We start from the raw sequence: 14,695 nt of genomic DNA, 5'->3' as shown, positions 1-14,695 counted from the left end.
ACGGTGCTCCTTTGCGAAAAGGGGGAGTGATTGTCAGGGGCCTATCGTATTCCAAACTTTATTAGATTTACCTCTGCTGATAAATCTCCAATGTACATCGGGCGCATCTGCTTTGATGGAGATTATTAACAGAAAAAAAGAGGTCGTTGAAATGCTTTTTACAACGTCCTAGAGTGGATATTTATGTCTTGTTGTATATATTGTAAGTATTTTAAGATTGTTTGATAAACAAAAATGTGTTGAATGCCATGAAAATTTAACAGAACTTCTTAGCTGAAGTGTTCTTTAAGAAAGTTAATAAAATGCACCTAATCATCAAGTTGTAAAAGCCTATCAAATCGTCTTAAGAAAATCATCAAGCTGTAAAGTGTTGGATAATTGTCTTCAATTGATTATAAGTTGTTAAAGTGTTCTAACATCTCGTATACCTTAAAAAGAGTTGTAAAAGTGTACAGGAGTGTGTATAGGTATTAAATTATCCATGAAGATACAAAGGGTATTTAGTGTTATAAACTCGAAAACTGCGATTTACTTGGTTGGTCCTTTTACTCCTTTTTAGGTGCTTTCATCTTTTTATAATGTCACTTTGATTTTGATTAACTCTAATGAAAAAGTATACAATATTAGTGATTTCAAAACTGTTCATACGACGTCACCCAATAATTTGTGCCAACATAAACTTCAATAAAATAATATTATATGCATGAATATCAGGTTGATTCAGGTTTGATAAAAATTAACGTGTTATTGTCAGGTTTATGCTGAATTCTTCATTGCGTCATTGCTGTAAATCTGTCAAACATTTTCTTGGTTTTAAGTCGCAGCATTGATTCATCAAACCACCAAAAGTGCTGATATTTGGGTTTTGCAAATGTTGCTCAAGTATAGATTTACCATCAAAACACTCTACATTTCCAAAAATATTTTGGATAAGATTTGATTAAACGCCTCTAAAATAAAAAAAAATATTTTTTAACCATCATTTTTCGAATTGTCATTTTAAAATAAAATTCACTTTGTATCCATATACTGTGAAAGTATCCTGGTGATTGTCACCCTGATGTACTTACCTTTGTAAATTAATCAAAATTTAGTTTGTCATCTTCGACATCTTTTTCAAACATTTCGGTCATCGTTTTCATTCTTCCAAATTCCCAGTGACCCATATAAGCAAATCCATCAAAATGTCGAGCTTGATCCAAAAAATTAAATGCAATCCGGCGTTTCCAATGATAATGGCCGGTTTGTCCTACAGCCTGTTAACTATCGTTAGTGCGGGCTGTTTCTATCTGTATTTCACTAATGTGGCCGGCAATGATTTCTGGCACTGGCAACTAATCGGGTACATGATCATGCTGGCTAATGGTATCAGTGGATTTAGTGAATTTTGTAAGTTTGACGAATATCCGTAAAATAATTTTGTATGTCCTATTTTGATTGTAATGTACCTAGTTGATGAAGATTCTTTCTATCCCTTGCGGGACCTTTTGGACTACTGTCAAGTGGCTTTAGTACTGCCGTGTTATGCCGCCCAAATGTGGATTAAGACTGAAATGGGCCCGCCTGAAATTGCCATCATACACGCTGGATTAGGTTTACTTTTTTGCTTGACTAAGTGCCAGCTTTTAATTGGGAATTTTACCAAACAGGAATAGCAGCCGCGGTTTTGTACATTATTGTGGAATGCAAAAGACAGGACCTTACCGATTTAGCCCTATTTAGCAACGGAGCCTGTTTACTTTTTATAGCAGCACTAACATTTAACCCTTTCATTTTGGTTGCCACAGCAGTTTTGTTAGCAGGGTAAACCTAGATAACAATTTTTACTGAGTTGCCTGTCTTAACTAATTTGTTAATAGGTATTGCGTGTACAAACGACAGGATGACATGTGCTGCATGGCTCCTTTGGATAAATTTAACTTTGTCATGGTTGTTTTTGCCCTTATCAGCATTGCTTCATTTGATGATAGTGTGATTCAAAAGTTTACCAATTCTATCCAAGGTTCGGACGAATGAGCTCACTTTTTCGCTTTGTTACTTCGTAAATATAGAAACAGTTTACTAGAATAGACGTAGAGTAATTATCTATATGATTTCAACCACTGAAAAGAAAGGAATCATACTCGCAAGTTTCAAAATAGGGTAAACACCGCCATCTGTTTTAAAGACATGGTATTAGCACACTATTGAGTTTGTGAATTGACGTTTTAAAACAACACAGGCACAAAATGACGTAAAACAACAGTTGATCAGATTTTATCTCCTACAAGAAAAATGAGACACAGTCCTCACAACACAGTTGATTTAATACTTACTATTAAGAATATAAAAAAAAACAAAATAAAATATTCACAGTATAAAAATGTATAAACTATAAAACAGTCTTGTATAAATAAAAAAATAAGTCCATAAAATACATATAACATTTATAAAATAATCATTTATATCACTATATTCACACTCTGATATGATGCCTTGAATAAATATTTGAACATTAATAACAATAAGTCACATCTATTATACACACATTATCATACATACTGTCAGTTCTGTCACTCATAAATAACACTTACAAGGTACAAATATTTAGAATTTCGTTTCACACCAGATCAGAAAAACTGACCTGGATAATGGAAGTTACATCTTAAGACAAAAAAGCAAAATAGGAAAGAAATGTTTTGAATATGACAAATATCAAAGGAAAAGTCACATTCAAAAGATTTACCTTGTTGCCATAATTAATGTTACACCTTAATAGTAAATGGGGTCCATAATTGCTTTATAGGAAAAATAAGTAAAGAAACACAGAGAATAATTAAATAAATCCAAAGTGGGAACTTCTAAAGGAAAACAGGCAGCAAGTACATTACGCTTTATAAGAAAATGACTGAGCAAAAAAGACAATACTGTACTGACCCCAAAAAAATTACTATTTTCCACAGAAACAATTAATAATGACAACAAATTGGCTACTAAAACTATGTCGATGACAAAGTTTCTGCGTCTGTTATAAAGAAAGTAAAGTACTGGGACCATACAACTAGCGATGTGCATCCATGCCACGTGTTTGTGGTAATGGTACTTTATATATAGAGCAGTCACAACAGTTGGTAATACCAGCAACTCTTGAACCTTGTTGCAGGCAAGGTAAAGTACGGCAACCTTCTCCCCATACAATGGATTGCCTAATTTACGGTTCCAAGTTAGTTTACATACAAAAAAACTAACAGTTTTAACTTACCCCATCGCCACAGTCCCAGTAACGAGGTAACTGAAACCAGAATAAATGGTGCGTCATTGCACGTGCCTCGAAAATCTTTCAGAATATTTTTAAGGCAAAATATCCCAATGCACGCCAAAAAGAAATGCGATAACGCTGTAGAGTATCTCACCATGTTGAGATTCAACCTACTAAACAGGAATTTAAATAAAAAAACTTGAAATTATTATTGGAATGTGGTTATTTGATTTGACACTTTAGGTTATCGATCTGTGTCAAAATCCGTTCTTCTTTTTTTGTACTGTGGCTCTTATACATGACACTTTAAAACAGCCAAAATACTTGTTAATAATTTAATAAACAAAAGATATAATTATTAATATAATTGTTATTTAATCCTAAAAGTTAATCAAAATCCATTTTTGGTTCGGCATCTTCCGCATCTCTGCACTTAGCGTGTTGTAGTTCCCTGCGTATTTCCGGAGTAATTGTTTGGTGGTTCTGTTTCTTAATTAATTCTAAGAGAAGATCGCGTTGCTCAGTTGAAATGTCCGCTTTGTACCGTTGCACAAACGTCAAAAACGCTTGATGCCACAGAACTGGTAATTCGCGCTGATCCCTTTCAAACCTTTAATACAAAAACCACTCATTTGCCAGTCTAGGTAAAAATGCAAATCAAATTACCGTAGGAAATGGAAAACTAAAGCGTCCACCACCCTGTAAGGCAGGGCGTACTTTTTATCCAGAAATATTCGTAAAAATATGGAGTTGGCGCCTGTATAGTCCATTTCTGCTATTTTAAAAATTGCAGCCGATGAATGAAGTAATGGAATAGAGTTCCTAGCCACAACTGAACCTACAATGATTGCTTCACGCAGGGTACAATTGCCTGATTCAAGTAAAGGAAGTAGAACACCTAAAAAGTCCAAATAAAAATGAAATAACACTTGGAAGAGAATAAGTAAATAAAAACCTTTCATAAAAGCACCAGGTTTGTACAGAGCCTTCCTCAGAGCTTGGTACAAATGAAAGTTCAATCTTTTGTACTCCGCCAAATCGTCGCGAATACGGGGCAACAGTACCAGATTGAAAAACTTTTGAACCATTTTTTCTGTCAGATTTGAAGTGAAAATTCTTGTACCCTGGTACATTGCAGCAGCTGACCAGCTACTAGGCTCAGTGATGTATAAAATTTGCTCCCAGTTTCTCAAACTAGGAATAATCTTGAAGGCTTTAGGCAACTTTCCACTCCTGTACTTGCGCAAAACATCCCTAACACCTTCATACATTGCTTTAACTCTTGGATCTAGGTCTTGTAGTTGTAATGTACCAGCATCACTATTGATTATAATTTCATTAAAAATTATTTTGTAAAGCAAAATTGGCTGTGCTTACCTGAAATGAGTGTCCAATTCTGTCTGTTTTTCAGTAATTTTCTCCATAATTATGTCAGCCAAAGTCCTTTGTGGAAGTGGATTCTTGCTCATAAACATCTCCATTGCTTTTTCATCTTCCTCATTAATTTCAATGTTTTCATAAAACACATCAGGTTCTAGGGTGTCCTCTTCATTTTCATTCTCAGACTCACTGTTTGCATTGTCTCCTAACTTGATAATGGGCTTGGAACTACTCGGTTCACTCAGCTCCAAATCATCATCAAGTTCTCTCTGTTGCTGCCTTGCAGCAGATAGGATTTTCTTGGATAGATTCGAGCTGACATACTGAAATTAAGTTTACTGTTAAAGCGGGTTTCTAAAGTAAGGGCAGCCAAAAATACCTGTTCTTCTTCATCCTGGCGAAGCCTGCTTTTGTTCTTGTTTTTAGCTTTGACGAATTTGGTGTCGTAGATGGCTTGCTCCAGTGGAACTTTGGCGACCACCTCTGATGGTTTAGTTTTCTTTGTTTTACCCATTTTTATTTAAATACACTGAAACTAAGGACTCTTTCTTCACGTGTTGGTTTGTTTTCCGACTGTTTGTCTCAGTCCATTAACCTCACTTTTCTGCTAGCATCTCTTCTCTTTCAATTTCACCAGAGATGAAGGAAAAGAAGATTTATGTTATTTTGTCATTAACGATCATCAGAAAAGGAGGAAGATTAAATTGTCTAGATAAGACAGAGACAGATATACTCCCTAGATTGACATGCGAGTTAAAGAATTTTTCCAAACGTTTTTTTTGTTTTGTAAGTTCTTTGGATGATAAAAAGATAAATTTCGCTGATTTTTATTTTTTGTTGTGTCCCTTGTTCAGTTAAACGTTTCACTTTAGTACTGCTGTGCTTTGTGTTACTAAAATTATTCTGCATTTAAATAGGTAAGAACTATTTTCTAGTCCAAATACCTGTTGAAGTGCCTGTAACTGTAACCGGTGCATTAAGCTGACAGTTTTAAAACATCAAATTTGTTTAAATTTAGCCAATTTTCTTTGTGGAACATCTATAAAACTTTGATTTTATCACTCCAACTAACTTACCAAGAATTTTGTTTGTTAGTTTATCTTTATCAAACAAAGGAAATTTTGTTTTTTAGTCACAGGTGTGTACTGTTTCTTTATGCTTTTGAAACAGGTTTCTTTGTTCCTTACTTGCAGTATTTGAGGGGTTTGTGTGGGTTTTCATGTTCTACTTTATATTTAAAACTTGGCTTAACATTTCAATAAGTTTTAACTGAATTATTTGTATTGCAGGCTGTTCTGCTCATCAAAATGGCTGATGTAAATGAAGTTTCTACTGAATGTAAGTAACAATTAGCTGTAATTATTAGAGTCAATAGTTTTGTATTTAAAAGGTTTTTGGTCAAGGCATAATAATTGCAATTGTGGTTTATTAAAAAAATACATACAAAAAAATTGTAGATTAAGAACTAATTGGGTGAAGAGTGCTCACTAAAGTTTCAAGTTTTCTATAAACACCTACAGCTGTCAGTTCTTGATTTTTTGTCCTAGAAAGGAAATTCTTTGTTTTGACAAACTTGTAATAAAAGAAACATACTCACTCAGGGTCATAAAGGCTATCAGTCACATGTTTCAAACTGAACCTGAAAGGTTCCAAATAAGGCAGTTGTATGCTCTCCATGTTATTCATGTAGACACAACGCAAGTACATGTCAAGGGTGGACGTGAAAAACACTGTAATACCTGTAAAAAAACAATTTTTTACTTGTGGTTTCTATAATGGATCACATGCAAACCTGTGACATATGTTTTTAAGGGGCATAAATGGCTGGGAACCCTTTGGTTTAACCTTCTTAAGTTTTTAATGTATTTTAAAGTTTTGACAATCAGAGGTTCCCATTGTGAAGCATTGTTTACAGATAAATGGGGCAGACACCCTTCCTCACCTCCCACCTAAAATTTTCATATTGCTATTTGTGTGTGCTTCTGTTATTGTGTAAAAACCTGTGAAAACTGACACATCCAGTCTACAAGTTTTAAAAACTGTATAGTAGCGCCACTGGTCACATAATCTGGATGGCCAAGATCCCTCAAATAATATATGGCATCTGCAGTGGTTTTTCCAACTATTTCCTTGTCATAGTTAAGCTGTAACTTTCTGTTATAATTTTCCTTAGCCAGATCATTTAACATACCCTTTTCCTGATAATAATCCAGTCGTACATGTTTAGTAACTTGTAGTTTCCCAAATCAGTTTCCTGAATTTTCCTAACATCCATACAAACAGAATAATGTAATAGTTGATTGTTGCGGCATAAGATTCTTTCAGATGCCCAGTACTTTTTTAAAGCAACTACAAAACTAATTTAGTACATTTAAATTGCAGAATGTGTTGTGGTGTGACAAACCTAATATATTGTCTAAGTCAAAGAAAATATAAATCATATTTGTTGTGCTAGGATGTTTAAAGTATGTGGTAACAGTGGAACTGGTCTGTAAAAGGTCAATTTCTCCCCCTAAAATATTTTAAGTGTAACTAGTTTTATATTAAGTGATTAATTATTGCCATTACCTAATTCTACAGCTAAGTTGAAACTCAAATGCACACTAGTACAGTCTAAAGTAACTGAACATATGTTGATGCCAACATTGTGTAGTTCAAGTACAATTTCTTGTATTCTGTTAGCCAGTTGTTTCATATTAGGGGTATGGGTGAAAAATAAGGCAACTGGTATTTTCCAGTTTTGTTTCAGTGAAATAACCTATAAAGGTTCTATAAATATTAATGTTTTCAAAAAAATACTACTGTGAGTAATCACCATAACAATAATTGCTTTTTTGGCACTTTTGCCTGCCTCAAAAGAGGAAATTCCTTCTGCAAATCCAAACAGTTTACCCTGAGATATTTAATCACGTTAATGAAACAGTTTAACTTTAAACCTGTGACTTACTTTATAGTTCTCCACATGTTGTTTTAGGTCTACTTCAATTACAAGTAAACTGCAATGGTTTGCCTCATTTGATTTCTGCTTTTTAAGCACAGCAAATGCAGTCATTAATTTTCCATATTTCCAGTTTAAAGTGTCCGAAGTTTCCTCTTCACTAGTGTATAATTATAATGTAGGTATCAATAAAGGCTTGATTACTTATTTTGTTTGAAAAAAAGTACTTACTCTGATGAATCTTCTATAACTACAGTTTCTGCAATGGTAGTGGGTGTTTGATTGTCACTCATTGCAAATTTTAACAATTTGAAGGAACTATAATCAAAAATCTTACAAAATCAACGTAAAGAAGTTCAAATTTAGAAATTATAAACATAAACACAGGGATATTTAAAGTTAGTCAACTGTCAGACTGATTGAGGTTCGGGTGATGCTCTTCTTCTTTTTAGTGTGGTATGTGAGACAAATCAATGAAAAGCGTTTGCTAGTGAAATGGAAGGGCTATGAAGTGGGAGCATTTTTGTTCCTATTTTACAATTATTGTAGTATTGATTTTTCTTTTATTTTACTAATAATTTAGGTTTTTAATTATTGCTTTCACAGCTCTGTGTGTTTATTGTATTTTTTTTAATTTTTGTTATGCTTTGTTAAGAAGCATATTGGAAGGGTTTTCACACTCTGGATTGACAAGATTAACACTCGGTAGCTAATTAAATCTGTATGTAATCGGGTAAAGTGGCTTTTTTCTCTCTTAAGGGACTGGAAACAGACAAGTGTATTTCGTTATCACCCCCATAGAAATCCATAGACAGGGAGTATAGCCTGTCTGAGCGGCATTAATACGGTTTTATGTCGCCGAGGGTGAGTCATGGGGATGTAATTTCTTTGGAGACAGTGCCGTTCGTGTAAAAACACAAAAATGCTTCTTTGAGGGGGTTAGTAGAGAGGGGTGACACTGTTTAGTGTCTGTTCCCTTTTTTTACGCAATTGTTGAGGATAGTATTTTCACATTCCTTATTTTCTTTGGGAGAAAAAGTGACATTTTTGTTTGGTAGTTGGTTCTATTTTTGAAAACTTTATTGGTTTATTCAGTTTTGTGATTTCAAAGTCAATTACAACATTAAAATAGAAAACAATATGGGAAAGCGTCTAGATCGTTTGGGGGAAAAAGGAAGGCATAGATTTTTGATGCACTACCCGATTCGACGCCGATGAGGCGTCGCGGCGCACTTTACGCCCTGTAGCGCCGGCTCTTCCAGTTTGGATCCGGTGTTCGTCGCGTTATCAACCCCCCGCGGTTCCAGCTTTTCTTAGTAGCAATTAAGCAGTCTCATCACCTTTGGTGACTACCAATTCTACTTTGAAAAACTCTTCAAAAGATTTTAAGACAGTAAAAGCCAATAGCATGTTGATCGGACTAGTAAGGGAATCTGTATTGCAATGTTTCTGCCACACGTGCAGAGCGCCTATTCCAGTTGCTGCAGTCGGTGAATGTAAGTATAAAAATTTCGTTTTTTTGTTGTATTTCTATAATTTACTGTTGGAAAATGATCACACTAAAACACTTGGTTTATTAAGAGTCTCACTGAAAAACTGGTTCAAAAATTGGTGTTGCTCAAATTGACTTTCAACTGGAGCCACCCTAAAGCACAGATTAACAGGCACAGATTAAGTAGAGTCAATAAATCCAGGGCCTTGCTTAAAACACTGGTAATAGACCCCCTCTAGATAATAGGAAATTCCGGGGCGCATACAGATGCCAACCGAAAATGAGTAATGACTTCAGCAATAGGGCTTTTAAATGTTATGTGCAAAATCACCCTGCGGTAATTTGACTATCCAGTTATAGTGTAGCAGAATTGAGAGTCTTTTAATCGTTACTTATACTTAAAACGAAACGGGGGTTGTTTCAAGCCTTTGCCGGTTAGTATAGAGGGGGGAAAAAACGGAATTTTTTTATTTGCCATAAAAAGACCTTCAAAGGCTCTTGGATCGATTATTTAGGCTTTAACCGGAATGGAAACTTTAGGACTTTCTTAAGCCACCACGTAGAGAGGGTGTAATTTAATGTCTTGAGGGTTTGCTAAAGTCGTACAACCCTTATACATTTTTTAAGTAGGGTTAGCGATATTGGTGCCATGTAAAACCCTACAAATATGGTGTTGATGTGATGAACTGAACTGTAAGTCAGTTAGATTTTGTGATAGTGTCCAACTGTGACAGGACACGCATCTGAGCTATACTGACACGTGTTACTCATAAAGTTTGCTATATCTTCAGTTTGACAAGTGCAATCTTAATACACTCTGAATTTCTATAGGAAACTATTATTTATACTAAAACAATTTTCACGTCCTGAAAGTCTTATCATTGGCCTTTGCCGCTGACATTAAAAAGGGTCTGCAAGTTTAACGACCCTTCCTTTATAGTATTTCCTGTCCGGCTAACCCGGACTTTCCACGTTCCCCTTGGGGGGGGACTAGTCTAGCCCGTTAGACGTCGCCACTTGTTCGGGCGCCGCCACTCTGATTATGTTCGTGCCCCTTTTTTTGTGTTTTAATCAAGGCGCCACACGCCAACACTTTGCATGTTGGGTCTCGCGGGAATCCTTGTTTGAAATTGAGTCAGAGGAATAGAATGTCACATGACTGCCCGAAGATTACAATCAACTGAAACAGTAAAAATGTCCTTAACAAGCCACTTAACCATTAAATTATACATGAAATATGAAGATCATTATCATCATATCAATGAAGATCATGTTAAGCCAAGTGGTTTAGTTTTCAATTTAACACAATAAGTTTTGTATTTTTTTTTGTAGTTCACAGAAGGAACGTTCCAATCACAAAAGTGAAAACGAAACCCAGAACTGTCCAACCAAAAAGAGTCCAGTTTGTTAGTAAGTGTCATACGCTTTAGGTGTTTTTCTTTGCATTTTTTAGTAATAAACTGTATATTTTTACTTTAGTTGCTTTATTTTACTTTTATACGCTTCTTATCTGTATTCAGGTCTAGTAAGACCTCCGCACTGCCGATGTACGTTTTGGGCAAACTGCCACACGAAACCTCACTTACCCAAATTGGGACTATTTTGATTTGATTCAAAAATAGACTGCGCAATAAAAAAGTATTGGAAAATTCCAGTTTGGGGTCTTAAGGAATCCATTAATCATTGTCGTGGTTGCCTCAAAATCCGACAGCCGTTAAATTTTTAAAGGTAAATACATATCGATTATGGGATGGCGCAGTTGGCGTCGTGACGTCTCGAGGAAAATTATATTGGTGGTATCAGCGCCACGGCGGCCGAAACCAGACTCGGAGGCGCCGCCATCTCATTGTTGACGTCATTTAGTGTTGACAATGAATCAATAATCTGTATCGATTAGTTTAAACTTTACTAAAAAAAGCTATCTTATCGATTTTAACATAGCCTTTATGTACTTAGCTATTTATTCAGGCAATTTTTGTATAAATCATGTTTATGTTGTATACGTTTGATTCTTTAGGCTTTAGAGCTAAATTAACTGATTGGTTTTTATACCGGTGTGGTAAATCCAAAACCGACCATAGGAAAACCGCGTAACGGACAGAGAACGTACATTATTGCATGCGCGGGACTAAGACAGAAAACGAAAAAAATATCAAGTAGGCCATATTTTTAGCGCGCTGTTGCCAAACGCCGTAAGTACTCAATACCCTCGACAAACTTACTTACGGCGTTTGGCAACAGCGCGCTAAAAATATGGTCTACTTGATATTTTTTTCGTTTTCTGTCTTTCTCCCGTGCATGCAATTACCTACGTTTCTCTGTCCGTTACACGGTATTCCTATGGTCGCTTTTGGATTTACCACACCTGTATATGAAGCAATAATATAGTTTGGCTTTGACAAATTAAAAAATCGGTATTCTACCTATTATAGCGACTGAAGTAAGATGCCAGGAAGTAACTCGAGGCGGGGTGCGTTACGAGGTGATCCTTGGCGAGCCAGAAGTGAAGGCCATACCACCCAAAAAGCCTTTGTCGCCCAAGAATTCGGTTTCGGTGCAGGACATTGAGGACAAGCTGAAGGCCGCTGAGGAACGGCGTCAAGTAAACGAACCCCACACAACTAAGAAAAAATTTAAAATTATAATTTTTATAGCAACTAGAGTCGAATAAGATAGCGGCACTCTCTGCCAAACTGCAAAGAATCGAAGAGGCTAGCCGCAAGAAGGACGAACAAACGAATCAGTTTATTACCGCCACACGCGATGCTCTAGAGCAAAAGATGGAGACAGTCACTGAAAAACGCGAAGCCTACATTACGGACTTGAAAACCAAGCTGAAGGTGAACTAATAGCCGCTTTAGTTAATTTTTTTTAACACGACTTTTTTTAGGATCACATTGAGAACGTGGAAAAAACTCGATTGTCTCTGGAACAGCAGACTGATGAAGTACGATCCGCCATTGAGGAAAAACTGAAGACCGCCACCATTCAGAGAGATGAAAACATGAAGAAGATGCTGAATCGTCTCAAGGAGCACGTAAGACTTGTTGTCATTTTCAGGGTGTTACAAAAAAGGCCTTAATCACACCTTTTTGTCACACTCTTGTATCGTAGTTATGTACAGCAATCTGTGATAGACTAGAGCAGTTTTTTAACGTGTAAGCGTCTTACAACCGTATGCACCACTAGTCAGTTTGAAAGTTTAAGTTTACACTGTAAATACAAAGAAAATCACAGTTTTTCAAAGTGACTGTCGGTTTCTACTCTACGGTCCCTACGTCGTCTCACAGCGACGTTACGTTTTTGCAAATTCTGTGCTAATTTGTGATTAAGGTCTGCTTTTAGCTGTTAACCTAGCATTTCTGCGTTCTGAAAATCATAAAATTGTTTACGTAATGCTGTAAGATGTACGTTGGCGCTTAAGACACTTTCCCGTTATTTTTCCAACATTACATTGTTGTAGTTCCATTCTTCTCATTGTTGCCTTTGTTTTTGTTTTGCATGCCATTTTTGTTGCTTTTATTGAAGGAGGCTCAAGTGTTAAAAGTCAAGACTGCCAACAACGTCAAGTTGCAAGAGCTGGATAACCAGATCCAGAACAAACTGAGCCAGGCCCAAACCCGTAAGGATCAGCTCGAGCAGGAGCAATTGGAAAAACTGAAGCGGAACGTGAGTAGTAGCTGCTTTGCGCTTTCTCTTTTTCATCATAAACCTTCTGTCATGCAAACAAATTATGATTATAAGAAAAATAGGTGTTTATGCTTGTTTTTTTTTTGTGTGATGACACGTGTAGAACTCGAAACTAGCCGAAAAGCAGAAAACGGTCGAGTCGATCATCGAGACCCGAAAATCGGAGGTTATTAATCTAATTGAGAACAAACTATGCATCGCCGAACAAATCAGAGAGAAAGAAATCCAGAAGAAGTTGGAAGTCGCCAAGAAACATGTAATTATTTTTGTTATCTTACAGTTTATTCTGGGGAAACTTTCGGTTGTTCTAGCACACCCAGTTCGTTTTGACGCTCTAAGGAAAGTCACGCTTAATCAAATAACATCATTGTGAGGTAGTACGTGGAGCGTCAATTCGACTGGGGCGCTAATTGTAAATAACATACACAAGCGAAACTTTTTCCGCTTTTGTGTAGTAAGTGGTAAGTAGACGTAGCTAAACAAATTAGCTGAGGTTAGTTAGGATGATCTTGGATAGAGGGATATTAAATGGGGGGCACTTGTCATTTAGAACGATCACTTGAACGAAATTAAGCAATCGTTGGAAATCAAGAAAACTGAACAGGTGCAGAAGCTGGAAAACAAACTCACTGCGGCCGAACAAAAGAGAGAGGAAGAAATCCTCAAGAAATTGGAGAATATCAAGAAACATGTAAATTTTATTAATAAAAGTGGTAATTTTTGGTTTTAATGCACACGTTTTTCAGGAGGAACACGCCGAATTAGTACGTCAGAACAAAGCGGCATTGGCGGCAAAGACTGAACTACCTTCGGCCTAAGTTGTTTAATTCAGTTTTAAGTTATATTTACGTATTCAACGCTTTGGTCTCTTTTATCTTTAGCAAAGACATTTCAAATAAAAAAATCAGAGACATGAAACAAGTTTTCGTTTTATGTCTGATTTTTTATTTGAAAGTTCAGTCTTAAGAGTGTTTTTCATTTTTTTTTATATTATTATGTATGATTTTCTTTTAGTTTTTTATTACTACTATTGAATGTTTTATCTTCGTGTTTTACTCTGAGCTACATGATTAACCTATGGCATTTGATTTGTTTAAGCTCAGAGTTATTTTTAATATTTATATAAATTTGCTGTTTTTCAGAAAAAATAGGGCTTATTGTCTACTTAGCATGTAGCAACGAAGTTCAGTATTAGTTTTGTCCAATACAAAATTGTACAAACACCTTCACAAAAACAAGTCTTTTTTGCATTGAGATTGTATAGAGAAGTAGACGACTGTGCGTGTGATTTTCACCAATATTAAACAGGGTTTTACTTTGGCCCCGTTCGTTTTGACGCACCATGGAGCAAACAGAACTTACCATCACAATGATGATATTATAGTTTTCTCAAGTTACATCATCGTGAAGCGTCAAATCCAATGCGGCTTTTAATTTCGCGTTTTTTTTTTCCAAATCATTCACGTTTTCTAGCATTTAAGGTTCTAAGTAAATGAACAGGAGACTGCTTATGCGATTGCCTGCTTGGTGGAAATGTGTCCGCTCAATATTTAACTTGTTGTCTGATTGGTGTAAGGGAATCAAAAAAGAATATAAGCTTGCTGCGTTAAGGGTCTGAACTATAATATTTACATTGGCGAGCTTCTGTGATGAATAATAATCCTCTTTGATTTAAAATTATGATGTAGTTAGTAAAATTTAAATATTTACCCTAAAAATGTATTTAAGATGAGTAATTTTACTAATCTTGGACTAGAGAGTAAATTTTACAGAGCGATTAGTGTGTGCCATTTTTTAATAATAATCAAACTCATTGCCATTCTTTAAATTGGGTTGTGATTGTTTTGAATGCAGCTGTTTTTAGTATAACCATGTTTAGTTGTGTCTTACCATGTAATGCTTTACATTAAACATATATTTAACATTTAAATTGTGTTTTATTTCCGAAGTGAAAAAA

The 14,695-nt window shown here is 35.6% G+C and overlaps 4 protein-coding genes across 7 annotated transcripts; 2 read left to right on the top strand and 2 right to left on the bottom strand.

Annotated features, from left to right (window-relative positions):
* The first annotated feature begins 1,062 nt into the window (after positions 1-1,062).
* Positions 1,063-2,067, top strand: LOC145734096 (uncharacterized). Its single transcript, XM_081987227.1, has 4 exons — positions 1,063-1,389; positions 1,453-1,593; positions 1,650-1,803; positions 1,860-2,067. The coding sequence occupies exons 1-4, from the start codon at positions 1,185-1,187 to the stop codon at positions 2,014-2,016; spliced, it is 657 nt and encodes a 218-aa protein (XP_081843353.1). The 5' UTR covers positions 1,063-1,184; the 3' UTR covers positions 2,017-2,067.
* Positions 2,068-2,288: 221 nt separating this feature from the next.
* On the bottom strand, positions 2,289-3,500 carry LOC145734098 (uncharacterized). Its single transcript, XM_081987232.1, has 2 exons — positions 3,242-3,500; positions 2,289-3,185 (listed from the first exon to the last, which is right to left on the bottom strand). The coding sequence occupies exons 1-2, from the start codon at positions 3,393-3,395 to the stop codon at positions 2,752-2,754; spliced, it is 588 nt and encodes a 195-aa protein (XP_081843358.1). The 5' UTR covers positions 3,396-3,500; the 3' UTR covers positions 2,289-2,751.
* Positions 3,501-3,559: 59 nt separating this feature from the next.
* Positions 3,560-5,232, bottom strand: bys (Bystin). The gene is made up of 5 exons (XM_081987217.1): positions 4,998-5,232; positions 4,616-4,941; positions 4,194-4,558; positions 3,905-4,136; positions 3,560-3,848 (listed from the first exon to the last, which is right to left on the bottom strand). Exons 1-5 carry the CDS (start codon positions 5,130-5,132, stop codon positions 3,626-3,628), a joined length of 1,281 nt encoding a protein of 426 aa, XP_081843343.1. The 5' UTR covers positions 5,133-5,232; the 3' UTR covers positions 3,560-3,625.
* Positions 5,233-5,391: 159 nt separating this feature from the next.
* Positions 5,392-14,668, top strand: stai (stathmin). Of its 4 annotated transcripts, none has more exons than XM_081987219.1 (9): positions 5,392-5,535; positions 5,908-5,956; positions 11,481-11,650; positions 11,703-11,888; positions 11,939-12,085; positions 12,577-12,717; positions 12,842-12,994; positions 13,289-13,429; positions 13,485-14,668. In XM_081987219.1, exons 2-9 carry the CDS (start codon positions 5,926-5,928, stop codon positions 13,554-13,556), a joined length of 1,041 nt encoding a protein of 346 aa, XP_081843345.1. In that variant the 5' UTR covers positions 5,392-5,535; positions 5,908-5,925; the 3' UTR covers positions 13,557-14,668. The 4 variants fall into 4 exon arrangements, with proteins under 4 accessions (XP_081843345.1, XP_081843347.1, XP_081843348.1 ...); XM_081987221.1 differs by lacking the exon at positions 5,392-5,535 and adding an exon at positions 5,599-5,756; XM_081987218.1 differs by lacking the exons at positions 5,392-5,535; positions 5,908-5,956 and adding exons at positions 8,836-9,052; positions 10,381-10,458.
* The last annotated feature ends 27 nt before the right edge of the window (positions 14,669-14,695 follow it).

Source organism: Ips typographus, linkage group LG9 (genome assembly GCF_016097725.1).
Source record: "Ips typographus isolate SLU linkage group LG9, UJ_Ityp_2.0, whole genome shotgun sequence".
NCBI lineage: Eukaryota > Metazoa > Arthropoda > Insecta > Coleoptera > Curculionidae > Ips > Ips typographus.
The sequence above is the reverse complement of the archived record's forward strand: the minus strand, read 5'-3'. Positions and strand labels throughout refer to the sequence as shown.